Source organism: Elaeis guineensis, chromosome 2 (genome assembly GCF_000442705.2).
Source record: "Elaeis guineensis isolate ETL-2024a chromosome 2, EG11, whole genome shotgun sequence".
NCBI classification, from domain to species: domain Eukaryota; kingdom Viridiplantae; phylum Streptophyta; class Magnoliopsida; order Arecales; family Arecaceae; genus Elaeis; species Elaeis guineensis.
The window spans coordinates 92,401,203-92,419,332 of record NC_025994.2 but is presented as its reverse complement, the minus strand read 5'-3'; the positions used below and the strand labels follow the sequence as shown (position 1 = coordinate 92,419,332).

At 45.1% G+C, this 18,130-nt stretch overlaps 1 protein-coding gene across 1 annotated transcript; it reads right to left on the bottom strand.

Moving 5' to 3' along the window:
• Positions 1 to 8,080: 8,080 nt before the first annotated feature.
• LOC105053037 (pentatricopeptide repeat-containing protein At2g13600-like) lies at positions 8,081 to 11,376 on the bottom strand. Its single transcript, XM_073252199.1, is given in 2 exon segments — positions 8,081 to 9,027; positions 9,029 to 11,376. Coding segments are annotated over 2 exon segments (1,947 nt in total). The 5' UTR covers positions 10,828 to 11,376; the 3' UTR covers positions 8,081 to 8,879.
• Positions 11,377 to 18,130: the final 6,754 nt, after the last annotated feature.

Sequence of the window (18,130 nt, the reverse complement as noted above, 5' to 3'; positions counted from 1 at the left end):
GCATTGTCCCGCCGAGGGCATTGTCAACCCTAGTGATTTGACAGCCCCACGGCGACATGACATTTTCACGGCGACTCTGACAGTCTACAGTGAGTTGACAATTCCTCAATTGTCCGCGCCATTAATGACGGCGCCATACCATGCTCCACTATATAAATCGGGGAAGGCAACAGTGCAAGGGCTCTGGATCCATCTCTCCACTTCTCGACTTTGAATCCATAGGCTCGCTCCTCTCTCTCTCTTTCCCTCGATTGAGCTCTCTGTCTTCATTTCACTGTTGCCCAGTCACCTCTCTGACTTGACCATCGGAGGGTCCCCGTCGGAGCCGCCTCCGGTCAGTGTGGACTTCCCTTTTTTGTAGGCGCACGTTCCCCGGCGATCAGACGGCGAGGTGATTGGCCGCAACAGTTTGGCGCGCCAGGAAGGAGGAAACGATGACGAAGACAAGAGCCCAACGATCGAGGATCACCGGGTCGGCGAGGCGCTCTTCCCGCCGGAAAGAGGCCTCCCCGCCACCCTCGGCGACGGAGCCCAGCTCTCCACGCCCCACGGTGACCACGGAGGCGCAGATCGCGGCAATCGTATGGCAGATGACCGTACTGACGGACGCGGTCAAAAGCCTCCAGCAACAACCGACGGCCCGTCCGATGCCCTCCAGGAGCAGCCGCCGCCGACAGCACCGATCCCCGTCGCCTCCGCGCGAGCGCCCTCAACAGCGCTCCCATGGAGAGGAGGGACGGCCATGGCGCGATGACCGACGGTCCCAGTAGCCCTCTCCTTCCCTGCTGGAACGGGCGAGGAAGGAGAAGCGACCGCGAATGCCGTCCGCCTCCCTCTCGAAATCTTCCGGAGACTCCACTCCTGGGGTCTCCCAGCACCGACGGGCGGGCGACTACGAGCGTCGGTTCAAGGAAATCGACCGCCGGATCGCGCAGTTGCAGGTGGACGGCCAGAAGTCTTCGAACGACGTCGACTTCCAGACCGCCCAACCTCTCTCCCGACTAGTTCTCGACGAACCGATTTTCTGTCGGTTCAAGATACCGCACGTGGAGCCATACGACGGCTCCACCGACCCGATCGACCACCTTGAGAGCTACAAAGCTCTCATGACGATCCAAGGGGCAACCGATGCTTTTTTTTTGCATCGGCTTCCCCGCCATGCTCCGCAAGGCTGCCAGGGCCTGGTACTCCGGTCTTCGATCGGGAAGTATCCACTCCTTCGGGCAGCTCGAGCACTCGTTCGTGGCCCACTTCAGCACCCGTCGGAAGCCACCGCGAACGTCGGACAGCCTTTTCTCCCTCAAACAGGGGGAGAATGAGACGCTCCGACACTTCGTGGCGCGATTCAACACGGCCACGCTTGAGGTCCGGGACCTCAACGAAGACATGGCTATCTCAGCCATGAAGCGGGGGCTGAGGGCATCCCGATTCACCTACTCTCTGGACAAGACCCTCCCCCGGACGTACGCCGAGCTACTGGAGCGCGCATACAAGTACATGCGCGCGGATGAAGGAGCTTCCGACCGACGCTTGGCCGAGCCCAGAGGCCCGAAGGAGAAGCAGAGGAAGGGTCGGGAACCCGCCGAACCCAGCAGGCTCCCGATCGATAGTCGGGTCTCTCCACCCGACGAAACCAAAAGTCACCCCGGTAATAGACTCCAAGGCCGACACGCCCCAGGTATGACTCCTACACTCCTCTCTCCGCTCCTCGTGCGCAGATTCTAATGGAGATCGAGGGAGAGGAATACCTGCGACGGCCTCCGCCTTTGAAGGCAAAAGGCCTCGACCGACGGAAGTACTGCCGATTCCACCGGGGCCACGGCCACAATACCGAGCAATGTATCCAGCTTAAGGATGAGATTGAAAATCTCATCCGTCGGGGGTATCTCGGTAAATTTCGAAGAAACCCACCGACTCAACCTGTGGCCGACCGACGGCCCTCTACCGACTGAAGACTCTGGAAGGAAAACCCTTTCCCCGAGCATGGAACGTCGACAACTTGAAGTTGTATCACCAATAAACTTTGTACTTGTCCAGTCGGAATACAAATTCGGGTTGAAATCTTGGAGTTTATCTCTTCGACTGACGATCGACGCTCGCTAAGGTCGAGCCCCGACGTGCCAACTCAGACTTAGTATTCGTGCGAAACCAACGGCTCCATAGCCGACGACATATCGGGATCTTGCGAGGACCGATACGTCCATATTGACGGGAGTCACACTCCTTCGACGATCGATGACGCATCGGACTCTTACGAGGACCGACGCATCCATATGGACGGGAGTTACACTCCTTCGACCTTCGACGACGCATCGGACTCTTACGAGGACCGACGCATCCATATGGACGGGAGTTACACTCCTTCGACCTTCGACGATGCATCGGACTCTTACGAGGACCGACGCATCCATATGGACGGGAGTTACACTCCTTCGACCTTCGACGACGCATCGGACTCTTACGAGGACCGACGCATCCATATGGACGGGAGTTACACTCCTTCGACCTTCAACGATGCATCAGACTCTTACGAGGACCGACGCATCCATATGGACGGGAGTTACACTCCTTCGACCTTCGACGACGCATCGGACTCTTACGAGGACCGACGCATCCATATGGACGGAAGTTACACTCCTTCAACCTTCGACGACGCATCAAACTCTTACGAGGACCGACGCATCCATATGGACGGGAGTTACACTTTTTCGACCTTCGACGATGCATCGGACTCTTACGAGGACCGACGCATCTATATGGACGGGAGTTACACTCTTTCGACCTTCGACGATACATCGGACTTTTACGAGGGCCGATGCATCCATATTAACGGGAGTTGACACCCCTTCTACGGTCGAACTTTCGGGCCAGACCATCGGCTAACACGTCGATCGGGCCCCGACCAAAGAAAGGCGAAATGCCTGCGCGACCGACGTCGCGACTCCCGACCGAGCTACGGCCGGTCGAAGGATATTCGGCTTGCCACCGTCTATCACACAATGCGACCTCAGTCGCATTCATGATTCACCGACCAGGCTACGGCCGGTCAGAAGATATTTGGCTTACCACCGTATATCGTGAGGTGCAGCACGGATACCCGACTCAAGGGTATCGGGGTCCGACTTATCGGTGCTCCCACGACTGAATGTGCCGGACAACATTCGACTGAACGCGTCAGAGGGGACCTGACTACCGAGCCTTTACCACGGTCGGTCGGCTCCCGACTCAACAGACGCGCCCGACTGACGACCTTGACTATCAAAGGTCGATCCAAAGTCGGGACTTACTCTACCTTCGTGGCGGCACGAGTTGCCGAACATCCTAACCGACAAATGTGAGTTAGCGACTTATATGAGTTAGCGACTTACGAAGACATCCAACAATACACAAGAAGGAGACCGAGCAGAAGGAAAAAGTAAAGGAAGTTCTCATTCAAAGTAAAGGAAGTTTACGAAGATTACAAGTGTTCCAAAAAAAGAAAAGATAAAAGCAACTAAAGTCGGCAAGGCCCGATCATCCCTCTGAGTCGATTTCCTCGACCGACGGAAGATCGGGGATAACTGGTGTATCGACCACCATCGGCGCTGGGTCGGCGGCCGAAGCATGACCGTCGGTCGGCGGGGGACTGGCAGTCGGTGCCACTTGCTTCGGGACGGCTTCCTCCGCCACGACGACGCCTCCGGATGGCTGGTCGGCCATCTCCTCGGTGGCTTGCTCCTCAGCCCCCGGCGGGACGATGCTGCTGAGGTCCAGCTTTGGGTACAAGGCCTGGACCGCATCCCGACCATCCTCGTACCCCACCCGATACGACGCAAAGCCCGACTCGAGCATCTCCTCCCGATACTGGTCGGTGGCACGGAAGTCGTCCACCGCCCGACTGGCCGACTCCTTCGCCGACCTTGCTTCCTCCTCCGCCCGGCCGAGCGAGTCCTTTGCCGACTCTGCTTCTGCCTTCGCTATGTCGGCGTCGGCCTGGGCGATCGACAAGTCCTCCTCGGCTTTGGCGAGCTTCTCCTGGCTGACCCGAAGCTGCTCGCGCTCGCCTTGGAGTTCGGCGGCAACGCCATCCCGCTCGCGCCGTAGACGATGCACCGTCCGGCCCTTGCGTTTGGCTTCCTTTTTGGCCGACCTTAGCTCGGCCCCGAGGCGGGAGACTTCGTCCACCAACTTGGCCTCCCGATCGGCCGACTGCTTCAAGTGATCGACCAGCATTGCTTTGTCGGCTTCGGCCGCCGCCGACCTTTCCTTCCAAGCCGTCCGGACGTTCCCGAACCTCCGGTACCCGACTTCAAGCTCCGACATGGTGTAGATCAGCTGCCGACACAAGTGTTTCGTCAGAAAAACAAAATGACGAAAGCACTAAGGAAAAAAGATGCGAAACAAGGCTTACCTCGACCATGGTCGGGTAGAACGACGACAGCATCTCGGTCACTTGCCGAGACCTCAACGCCTCCACGTCGGCAGGAAGGAGGATTCCCTGGCACAACCTTCTGGCCAGGTTGTGGTCGGCCAACGCCGACGCCCCTTCGGAGAACTGTGCGCTGGGCGGCACAATGCGACTCCCCGACCTTGTTTCGTCCGCGGGGTCCATCGGGGCCTTCCCCCGATCGGCCGCCCCGACCGACGGAACCGACAGCGAGGGGATGCTCGAGGATGAACCGGCACCCCCCGTTGCGGCCACAGATGCCGCCGGATGATGTTCGGTTTTCCGAACGTCATCCGGCTCCACCGCCACCGGTGAGGCCGTCGATGTTCCTTCGACCGCTTCTTCCACCGGCCTCTCCTTTGGGTGCGCTGCCGGAGCCGCGAGCGCTATGACTGGCTCCGATTGGTCGGTCGCCGATGCTTCGACGGTCGGCGCCGCTGGAGTAGGCTTCTTCGGAGGACGCGAAGGTCCTGCCCCCGATGCTGGGCTCTTCGTTGCTGCAAATTACCGAATCTCGGCGTCGGTCGGCCGCATTCTTGGAGGTGTCCCTGCGATACCGACAGAAGTGTTAATCAAAGAGCCAGACAAAGGATCGAATGAAAAGAAGACCGGGGGATCGGGCGATACCTAGTCGGGGGACCAAGCTCAGGCCGGCGTCATAGAGAGCTTGTTCGGTAACAAGCTCCCTCTGCTTCGGGACCGACATATCTTTAAGTCGGTGGAAGTCTTCCCGGTCGTCCGCCTCCACCCGACTGTTGTCATTGGCTTCGGTTCGGGGCACGCCCCAGTGGGAAGGGAAGCCCCAAGGAGATGGAGATGATACAAAGAAAAACTGGTTCTTGCACCTATGGATGGACGATGGAAGACCAGTGATGAAAGAAAGACCCTTCCGGGGGTTGAAGAGCCACCACCCTCGGGCTTTAGGGTGGGGTCGGAGCACAAAGAATGCCCGGAAGAGCAAGATACGAGGGTTGGTCGGCAAAAGCTGACACAATAGCGCGAAGCTGATTATCAGTCGGACAGAGTTCGGCGCCAATTGCACCGGACAAAGTCCGTAATAATTCAGCAAATTCCGGACGAACTCCGAAATCGGGAGCCGAAGACCCGCGCGAAGGTCTTCGACATACAACGCCAGTTGGCCGGGCGGAGGGTTGTTAACCCGACCGCCGGCCCCTGGGGCGGAGAGTTGAAACTGCTCCGGGATGCGATACTGCTCCCGAAGCCGATCAACGTTCGGCCCCGAAAGCGAGGAAACCTCAACTTCTGGAGTCGATCGGGAGTCGTCGGTCGGATTTTCCGACCGAGCTCCCTGAGTCGGATTTTCGGCCATCACACCAGAACCGAACAAGAAGAGGAAGAAGCGAAGAGGAAGAAGAAGAAGAGGAAGGGAAGACCACGAACCGGCAATGAACCCTTTTGGAAGCAGGAGGAAAGGCTCTGCCCGCGACGACTGAGAAATCGCCCGGACAGAGTTTCTACAGCAAAACGTCAGTGATGAAATCCTGGGTCCGGATGGTCCTATACATATAGGGCCGTCCGCGCCGACCGAAGCCTCACGGATGTGCGACACGTGGCGGCTTCCGCGCCCTTCCTTCGGTCGGATGATTCGGCACGCCCATCCCGGGACGGCCGCACCGCCCTCATTAAATGCGAGGGGCGCCGGCCCAACCACCTCCGACACGTGGCAAATGGGGCCGCGGTCCCGCATTAAAGCGCCCGCGCCGATTCGCATTCCCGATGGGACGCCTGGCAGCGCCCCGCGCTCCCAGAATCGGCGCTGAGCGACGGTCTACGTTCCCCAGAAGCCGTCGGATATTCGGTCGTCTGACACCGAATCGTCCGGCACCCGACCTCCTGACGCCGACGTGACGTCTGGCAACGACAAGACGTGACGTCTGACGCCTGACGCCGACGTCTGACACTTGACGCCGACGTGACACCTGACACCGACGTGACATCTGACACCGACTAGACGTCTGACGCCAGCGAATCGCTCGGCATTCATGAGACGCCTGACATCGGATCAACCCGCGGTACGGTCGGAATTTGGCATACGACGAATCCACTCCTGTTCGCCCAGGGTTGCTGCCCAAATAAAAGCATCGGCCAGCTCACCGTCCGACTCAGGAGTGGAGGGGGGCAACTGTTGGGGAATACCCACCGACCAACCGACGGTCGGAGGGACCGACCGACCGACTGACCGTCGGAGGGACCGACCGACCGACTGACGGTCGGAGGGACCGACCGACCGACCGACGGCCGACGTTACCAACCGACCGACCGACCGACGGCCGGAGCGACCGACTGACGGGCGCCATCACCGGCCAATTAACGGCCCACAACCGACTGAGGATGTGTCGGTCGGGCATACTTTTCCCGACCGATTGGACCTGGAAGCCTGATGGCCGACTCACGTAAGACTAGCCGACCAACGGAGGGGTCCGACGCCACTCAGCTGGCCACCGATCTAGGGTCGGTCGACTCCTCCGATCGCCGTACAGCCGCCAGAGCTTGTCAGTTCTGACAGCAACATGCGGCACGGCCACCTAGGGGCATTGTCCCGCCGAGGGCATTGTCAACCCTAGTGATTTGACAGCCCCACGACAACATGACATTTTCACGGCGACTCTGACAGTCTACAGTGAGTTGACAATTCCTCAATTGTCCGCGCCATTAATGACGGCACCATACCGTGCTCCACTATATAAATCGGAGAAGGCAACAGTGCAAGGGCTCTGGATCCATCTCTCCACTTCTCGACTTTGAATCCATAGGCTCACTCCTCTCTCTCTCTTTCCCTCGATTGAGCTCTCTGTCTTCATTTCACTGTTGCCCAGTCACCTCTCTGACTTGACCGTCGGAGGGTCCCCGCCGGAGTCGCCTCCGATCAGTGTGGACTTCCCTTTTTTGCAGACGCACGTTCCCCGGCAATCAGACGGCGAGACGATTGGCCGCAACACTACCTTTCTAATAATAACTTCGACAAGACACCAAACTATGTTTTGCATGTAGTTGCCTTTCATGTTGTGCTCCTCTTCCCTATAAATTTCTTGAATTACTTCATGTGAGCATGGCAACACAGGATGTGCCATGGTCGAGAACAATGACAAAGCTGCCGCTCTGAAGAACTCCATCACGAAGCAATATGAGACTTTGAGAGCATGGTAGAGATTGGAAGCTAAAGGAACATATCGTCACTTCTACCTATTCTTCAAATTATCAAGAAAAATATAAAAAGGTTCCGAGAATCAAGAGTTCTCAAGCCACATGAAGAGAAAACGAGAGGGGCAAAATATGGACAAATATGAATGACTAGATTTGAAGCCCTGATGCACGGCATTGGAAAAGAGAAGTCTACCGAAAAGGCTTATCCAAGTAAAAGGAGCAAATCCTTATCATTTGGGAGCTTCTGCCGAATCAAATTTAGATATTTGAAAATCTTAACTCGAGAGGATATGCACTAGTAGGGTTAAAATTTGAGCGTTGGCCAAATTAAATTGGCACTTCGCTTTAAAATTTTCTAATTGACAAGAACTTGTCGGCAGTTGAAGAACTGCGTCTATTCATAAGAAATGCAATGGATTGCTGCATGTAATCGTTAAAAACTCAGCTCGTGTGCTAGTTTAAAAGAAAAAAAAGGACAAAACATATGGGCTATGTGGTCATTTATTATCACAACAGACTTTGTATAAACAATATAAGGCATACACACCAATATCACTATCAACGCAATCTTGGTTTATACATACAAAATCACATATGAAACCATACATTATCCTGTCCTCTAATGTCTACCGTAAGTACATAGGAAGATGTAAAAATAACTTAAAACTACAAATAGGCATCTTGGCTTTCATTTTTCGCACTCCAACTTCTTAACGTTTCCAGATCAGTAAATGCTTTCTATCTGCAACTTTAGTTAATTTGAGGCCACGGTCGCAATCCGTATCTTTTATTTGGCCGAGATAACATATGAAACACAAAATAAAGACAAGATATATACTCTGTTCGCTTGTTATGATAGACCCATTTAATGAGCCTTTAGCTTTCAGTTATTAAAGCACGAAGGGTAAACAGTCTGCACTGGGCAACCTCAGCCGAAGCACCTTTCAGGGATTTATCGTTCCTCCGACCCGACATTGCAAAACTCCATCGCCAGCCAACTGGAGATTTCTTCATAAGCACATCCTCTGCTGGCAAATTTTAAGATCGAAAGGAACGTGCCGATCATCCAACACTTGTTGTTAAGCTTTAGATTCAGCTCTCTTGTGTTGTAACTAAGATTTTCTCCCAGGACTTTTGAAGTCAATGTGTAGTTCTCAGTCCTAGTGTTTCTTACACTTGTATTTTCCACTTTGCAACTACGTTCTGAGATTCAACAGCTGCATGTTATCTGAAGAAATATAATAGCCGCAGCAGAAAATGAGACTAACAGCAGCACATTGATCTGAGATCAAAAATTTGTAGATGATGAGATCGAACCTTTCGCAGTTCGCCCTAAAACATCCCAATGCTGAAAGATCACTACAATCTGATGACTATGAAATTTCTGTATCCACGCTGTTGAGCGATGGATTTGTTTGCCATGTCTTCTTTGTGATGAAACGGAAGGGTTTATCCAACCAACTACAACCAAGCCTCCTAGCCGCACCCAATGCAATCATCTCCTTGCACACATTCTGAGCACCATCCAATCTTCCCATCTGAGCATATATTTTTGACAACAACTTCTGGAAGCCACTTCGATCTGGTTCAAGCTCAAGCAGATGATGCATTGCCAACTCTGCTCCATCAACATTCCCGTGAATCCTGCAAGCTCCAAGCAAGGCTCCCCAAACATTAGAACTTGGCTCGATGGGCAGTTTCCTGATGACATTCATAGCCTCGTCGATGTGTCCAGCTCGAGCCAGGAGATCAACTAAACATCCATAATTTTCTTCAGTGGGTATGATCCCATACTCTCGAGTCATCAGTTCAAAGTATCTAAGACCTTCCTCAACGAGACCAGAATGACTACATGCAGAGATGAGAGCCACAAAAGTGACATGGTCTGGCTCCACTTTTTCCTCTCTAACCATGCTTTCAAAAACTTCGATCGCAGCATACCCATCACCTTGTATCCCATAGCCATCGATCAGTGTGGTCCATGAGATCGCATTCTTTTCAATCATCATATCAAATTGATTTTTTGCAGAATTGACCTTCCCACACTTGCAATACATATCTAAAAGCCCATTGCCAACAACAACCTCTTTATCCAACCCATACTTTAGAGCATAACAATGAAGTTCCTTGCCATAAAGCAGTGACGCAGATTTACCACAAACAGGAAGGATAGTTGCCATGGTTACAGAGTTCAACAATGCTCCACTTCTCAATGACCTACCCATGGATCGGACCAAACAGAAAGCATCATCAAATTGATCGTTTGCTACATATCCTGAGATCATGGCATTCCACATTGGGATCGGACAACAACCCAAAAAACTTCCATCGAATTGAAAAACCCGACAAGCATAGGACATGGAACCACATTTACCATACATGTCTATCAATGCAGTTGATACAAATATGTCGGCCTTCTCTGCTGTTCTTCGAACCACAGCTCCATGCAATTCCTTTCCATAGAACAAACAAGAGATATCTGAGCATGCGGAGATCATGGTGGTCAGGGTCACATTATTCGGTACGGCACCGCTACGAATCATCTCCTTGAAGACCTCTACGGCGCTCGAAAAATTATTACACCGCACGTAATTTGCAATGACTGAAGACCAAGCCACCACACTCTTCGAGACCATGGAGTCAAAAGCCAGCCTAGCAGGTCCCATGCTGCCGCATCTACCATACATGTTGACGAGAGCGGCTCCCACAAATGCATCGGTTTCTGTATATGTGCCGATCTTCGCTGCGTATCCATGCACCTGCTCGCCAAGAGCAAGATCTTTCAACCGCGCACAGGCCGAAAGGACAGCAGCAATAATGTTAGGATTCACCAGAGAACATAAGTCCTCTCTTCTTCTCATTCTCCAAAACGTAAGAAAAGAATCACGAGGACGGCCGTTCTGCGCATACCCTGCAATCATGGCAGACCATGTGACGCCATTGGGCGATGGCATCCCGTCGAAGATCTCTCGTGCTCCACTGCAGTCGCCTGCACGGAAGAAGCGCGAGATAGCCACGTTCCACATGACAGCATTCGTTTCGGTCATTTCGTCGAGCAATTTCCGGACGTCGCGCGGAGAACCGTACCCCGAGTACATCGAGATGACTTGGGCCCTCACGAAGGGATTGGGGTCGTAGCCACGTTTTGTGACATCAGCGTGGACGGATTGGCCGATTCGGAGATTTGGGCATGATTTGAGGAGTGACTGGCTGCGGTATGGGTAGAGATGAGCCATTTCGCAGCTGGAAGAAGGCTGGCCAGCGACAACATTTCGACAGCCGTGGACGACGTCCGATGGAAAGCAGCAGTTCCCGTGGGAGAATATTTAGATCACCTGTGATTGCAAGTAATGGCCAGCAGCACAGAAGGACGGGCAAAGATTCAAATCCTGTACATATCATTTGGGAATAGTGTGATTGATGTGAGGGCGAGATTTCTTTGAGCAATTACGTGGCCTCCATCCGCTGCGATTTGGGTTGTATCTCCCGCACAAAGGAATAATTTCCCTGTCAACGATCAGATCATACAATAGCCGCCTCAAGAGCTGTACAGACATATGGAAGAATAGATTAGGATGTGCAAGGCATGATCCAACAATTGATGTCATAGAGGAAGATCATTTTTTCTTTTTGGAACCGGCTAGTAAATACAATTGTAAGCATCCAATAAAATCAGATCGTTAAGAGGACAAGAAACCAAATCTAAATGAAGTCAAAATAATTTCTTGAATCTGTGCCTAATCACACAGCAAAAACAGACCGCAATGAGCCGGCAAGGGATGACAATTTGAACCAATCTCCCACCACGACGCTTCATTGTTAAACTAAGCATCAACCAGCAAGGGATGACAATTTGAACCAATCTCCCACCATGACGCTTCATTGTTAAACTAAACTTTAGTTCATATGTTTTCCACCGATAAAATATACTGAGAGGACATAACTTAGATTATATTTAACATCCACACGAATGCATATCCATGAAATATTCCAGCTAGGCTGCTAGGCAACTGATGTACATCATCTTTAGCTCTCAGAACATCCATCCTATCTTGAATTACGTCATGTTTTTTTTTTTTTTTTTTGGTTGATTGCAGATCTGGGATCCGTAAAAGATTTCTACGTGCAAGCCCCAGGTCTGATTTCTTATTGATTCAGACACACGGTAATAAAAAGGGTCAGTTCAGACAGGGCATAAGCTGGTCGGGAAGAAGTCTTTCTTTACTGTTACAGGGACGTGTCAGTGCAAGCCCGCAGATTTCTTGTTTTGCAACCTACGGAAATTGCCTGTATACCGTCAGCAATGTAAAAAATCCAACGTTGAGCGCGTCTCGTTCGATTAAATCATATAATTATTATTATTTAATATATATTTAATATTTATTAAATATTTATATTTTTTTATTAAAATTTTGAATGCTAAAATTTTTTTTTTTATAAAAAAATTATGACATCTTATGTTTATATTATGACATCCTACATTGAAATTATGACTTTTTGGATATGATGTTATAATTTTTTTACAGAATATCATAAAAGATAAGGATATTTTTGTCATTGAAAAATTTTTCATAATTTTTCAATGATGAAAATATTCTTATCTCTTTATGATATCCCGTAAAAAAATTATGATATTCTGTACACAAAGTCATAATTTTAATATACAATATTATAATATTGACATATAATGTCATAATTTTTTTAGAAAGAAAAAGATATTTTTGTCATTCAAAATTTCAAACAAAAAAATAGAACTATAGATATTAAATAAATATTAAATACGTATTGGAAAGTGATAGCTACGTCGGTAAAAGCATGGGTACGAACACGATCCAATAATAATTTGGGATTACAATCACATGTGGATAATGACTTCATCAACAACGATGATGATAGCACTTCAAGGTCGATGCTTTCTATGAGTCCTGCTGAGGACGACTATATGAACACGAGTTTAGATTCTGAAAATAATAATTAATATGAATAAGTAATTTAATTTATTTTTTTATTATATCATGTAATATTTGAGTTTTTTTTATTACGTGTTGATTTAAATTATTTTAATCATTACAGCATCATGGCTAGTTCTGGACGTGGATGTTCGTGGGGTAGACAGCAGGCCCCATTTGATAATACACATCCTCACTTTAGCATTTTGCATGACGAGTCAGAGGATTTAGATGAGACTCAGCTGCCCAAGTCCACAGAGCAGACTAGTGCTCAGCTAGAGCCTGCCCAATTGGAGATCATGGCACCGCAGCATCATCTCCCTATAGGTACATCTCTATCAATTTATTAACTATGTACATTTTTTTGTTTTATACATCCATTGGTAGATGATATATGTTCATTTCACGAATTTTCATATGCAGAAACACAGCAGCGACACGCAGTGCATGGTCTTAGTAGGAGCCTCATTTTGGAGAAATACGTGTATACGCACAATGAAAAGTCAAAAGTACAAATATTTTGAGATCATCCGATTGGCACAAAAACTAGTATAGTCACAAATGAAATCAGTCTGTATATGTGGAATCATTTTTCGTGGACCGTCGAAAGTTTCAAGCATGTAGCCCCTCGATACCGCGATTCTCAAGTCTCTCACATCAAGATAAGAATTAACTGCGAATGTCTTGCACATCATTATATGATCTATATTATTTTTTGTTATATGGATAATTCTTTATTATATGAATAATTTTATATATTTATTTTTTGTTATGATGAATGTTCATATGTGTAGGATAATATTGACTTCGTGGATTGCATTGACGAATAAGTGACGGCACGTATTCTCAAAATGGCTACAAATAGATACAGAGATCGGCGATGTAGGCTTCATAAATACTGCAATAAGCTGCAGGCGAAGGAGATTGACCCTGTGACCCAGTCTTATAGAATTGGGCTGAGTCTAGTAATGATTGACGGTGGTTATGCAAGCAGTTTGAGAGTAAGGTATTTCACGTATGTTTAGTATTTCAACTTATTTTGATATTGTTATGTCCTTCATTGATTATAATTGTATGTATTTTGTAGCAACGATCGGAAGCGAATAAGGTGAATAGGAGTAAGATTAATTCTATTCACACGCAAGAAAGTGCCTCTTTTGCACAGAGAATGAAGAGGATAGTATGTAACTTCATTTGCAATTGTACTTGTAAGTTCTTATTAAATATTTAAATTATTTTGATATTTTTTTCTTCTTTTCTTTTGTTTGAATAGGGACTATTCGAGGTCGACGTCTATGGTAAATTCTATCAAAATAAGAGTGGCGAGTTTGTGACCAAAGAGGCGAAACAGCGTCATGTAAGTATCATTACTCTACATTTTGAATACTTTTAAAGATTTTGAAATAAATTTATGGTGTTATTTGGTCTATTGTGAAGAAAAAAAATATTACAATTGAGAGAGCAGGCGACGAGGAAGGTTGGATCTGACAGTGATGCTGGATCATAGTAAATTTATTCGATGACAGATGATGCGATCCTGGATGTCGTCCTCAGGCGGCAGCTAGGATCTGGGCATAGCATGCGATCAAAAAAATCCTGCAGTTTGTCGTCTGGCCGGTCTGATAATGCCTCGATGCCAGAGACAGTTAGGACATCGATGAGCATGATGCATGATCAAATTACTTACTGGATGGATCGTAGTCAGACGCTCGAGAGGATAGTGGTTGTGATGGCGGGATGGCTCGATATTAATACCTCCGAATTAGCACCTCTACAGCCACATGATGCCGCCTCTGCATAAGCATCGCGACACACATTGGGCCAGGGATCGATGCCTGGAGGAGAGAACGAGGCCAACAACTCTAATGATATATAGTTGATAGTATTTTTAAATTTTAAATGATATATGAACTCATATTTTTGTATATGACAATGATGGCTATGAAATTTATTGCTATTTGAAATTTTTATTTGGAATTTGAATGTTTTTATTATGTTAATATATTTTTATATAAAATATATTTGATCGGATAAAAATTTATATTTAAATAGGTGCTTTCATGATAAAAAAATAAAAAATATTTTATTTCATCCATAATCTAATTTAGTGACAAAATATTAATTTTATCGTAAAAAATAATTAAAAAATTTCGATGATCCTAAAATATTCAAATTTTCACTACATATTGCGATGAAATTTTTTATTTCATCGCTAAAATTGTGACAAAAATTTTTTTCATCTCTAAAAATAAATTGTTTCATCGTAATTTTTTTTTTATTTTTTTAGCAAAGAACTTTTTTTTTCATCACAAAATTTGCAATAAATTTTTTTTTCATCATAAAAATTACGATGAAATTTTTTTCGTCGTAAAAATTATGATGAAATTTTTTTCATCGCAAAAATTATGATGAAGTTTTTTCGTCGCAAAAATTATGATAAAATTTTTTTTCATCGCAAAAATTACGATGAAATTTTTTTCGTCGCAAATTTAGCGATGAAATTTAATATTTCGTCGCTAAATTAGCGATGAAATTTGTTTTCGTCGCTAAATTAGTGACGAAATTTTTTTTTGTCGCTAATTTTTGCGACGAAATACTATTTTTTGTTGTTAAAATTTAAAAAATAATAAAAATTTCAAACGAGTAACAATTGATTTTTGACGATGAAAATATTTTTCATCGTACTTTTAAAGATAAAAGTTTAAGCTCTTGTGATAAAAATATTTCGTCGCTAATGCTGCAAACTTTTTTATTGTCTGGTTGACTACTTCTGGTGGCGAAATAAATTTTTTTCGTCGTTAAGATCTTTTGCTATGCGATTTTCTCTACAAATTTTTAGTAACAAAAATTTTTATCACTAATAATTTTATCTTTAGTGATGAAAAAATAACATCATAAAAAATTAAATTTTTTATAGTATTTTCTACACCATGGACAGTGTATAAAAAATTTTTCTTACAACTTGTGCTAGCAAGGGGTTAAGCATCGATGATGCTCTTTGCCGAGACTCTGGTTCTTATTATTTCTTTGCCTTGATTATGAAACCCTCCGTGATCAGATTTTTTTTTTTATTATTATTTCAACTTCCCGGAATCCAATCTCATTCTTACTCCCATATAAGTCTTGGAGATGCGAGTAAGAAACCTTTTAGAAGACTCAATCATTCTCGCTGCCTGTAGAAAACTTTTTCTTAAAAAAAAAAAGAAGAAAAAACTCACATAAAATTTTCTAATTAAAATTCACTTCGTAGCATTTTTTATATGAACCATGATATTCAAGTTCTTGACCATTACTCAACAGGACACATATATAGAAGCTTACAAAATATGCTGTGCTAAGGTGCTGTGAATTTTATATGACAACATATTTAAAATTCATTTACTAAACACTCCTTTGAAGAATAATCCTTGTTCCTTACCAAAAAAATAAAACTTAAAAAAAAAAATCATGTTGGGAGCATCACAAAAGATGGATTCTTCTTTAGCCAATAACACATCATGAATTAAAAATTTATCGTACCTTATCTCATACTTGTTACCATATAAGAAAATCCCAGTCTCCGTGCATGAACCATCACCAGATATACTTTGAATTACAGAGTGAGGAGGACGATTCAATGAAGAAACGAGGATTGCAGAAAAGTCACATGGCAAATATACAGCTTCTTTGCACTTTTTGTTTGACAAGCCATATCAGATCAAATAACAGCCGTACAAACGGGCGAGAGAGAAAATGCGGCGCCTAGTCGATGAAGTATACTGTATACCCGTACAAGATACAGTTGCAGCAAGCATATTAAGCAGTAATCTCTATATTTGGGTGTGTGTAATTTTTTTTGGCTGTTTGATTAGTAGCAACTATCTTCATCCAGATTTAGCTAATTAAGATCTTGCTCATCGAGAATTTTAATCTCCTTCGTAGTCTCGAGGTGGCAGTAGCTACCCATTGGGAATGATTGTAATAATGCTTCCTTTTTCTATGAAGAGCGCTAAGCCGCTAATTTTATCAAAACCTCTGTAATTATATATATATATATAAAGTTCATCTCAACAATAAGATTTTAATTTTTAATGAAGTTCAAATATTTTTTAAAAATTTTAATTTCAGAAGTTAATTACGCCTTTTGTGATAGGTCAGCATGGATGCAAAACCTTCGTAGCTGTGCAATCCACACACATTTCTACTCTTTCAAAATCCGGCATAAGTTAGATTACCAAAAAAAAAAAAAAAAAAAAACCCAATAAGGTTGAGCAAGTAACCGAAATTCAAAAAAATTCATCCAATTTGACCCAATAAATATCGGTTTTAGCCAGTTAAAAATATAAATCGAGTAAAATTAGATTGGAATCGGTTAAAATTCGATTATTTACGGTCGGATTTAGTTTCTATATTTTTAAACCATATAAAACCGAATCAAATCGACGTAGTATTTCACAAACTCATTTTTATTTTGGAATAGCGTTGTTTAGACTTCAATACTTCATTCTAAAAAATACTGCATCACCTATATGGATTCATGAAAATATTAATATTGAATTGTTGATGAAAGCACATCAATTTGAAATAATTTTAAAATAAAAATTTTCAGATATAATTACTTTCATATAAATAAATTTTATATTTTTTTATTTTATTTTATATAAGTTTAAAAATAAATTCAAAATTTATAACTTATAAAATTTAGATCTTTTTTGTATTAAATTGATAAAAATAAATAAATAAATTTAAGTTGGTCAATATTAGACTTAAAATTAATATTGAGTTAACATTGAAGTCCAAACTAATACAATTCATCCGAACCCGCTACAAATCCTTCATTTCGATTTCAAATAGTTTATACATGATAAAAAATCAACGGTAAATTAAATTTTTTTTAATTCGATTGAATTCGATTGGATGAAATTTTCTATCAATCCGATCAAATCTGATCCATGCACGATCCTAAATCCTACATAAGGTTTTCACCCATTAACTAACTATTTCACTAGTTTTTTTTTGTATATATATATATTTGATAGATTAAAGACATCACCTTATCACAGCTATCCAGCCACGAAAAGACATCAACTGCTAGCCACTCTTATCGTATTCGGTAATGTATAATGATAAATCTTTCCATTGTTTGGAAAGAGATCAGCATGGCTTTTCAAGAAAAGAAAGGGATCTTTACCCAAAACAAGGAAAGAGATCCAATCAAAAAGTTGCGTTATATATGCTCATTTAAAATCAAAATCAATTCAAACAGAATTCGCTGCTTTACCAAAAATTAAAAAAATAAATATATAAACATACCTTACACAGAAAGACCAAATGGAACAGGAACGTTGGATTTAATTACATATGGACGGACGAGGACGATCCGCGCGCTTATATAATACCATATCTGAAAGATACACTGCAACTCTTGATAAGAAACATCTATCTGGGTAAGCCTAAAATAATTGGAACTATGCTCCTGGACACTTCCTGACCATTAGGCCTAAAATAAACGTAACTTGATCTCCCACACAAGTCTCAAGCTGCAAGTATTTTTAAAGAGCCCTCAACCCTTTTCTCCCTCCCACCCCCATCCTAACCTGAAACAAAAGCT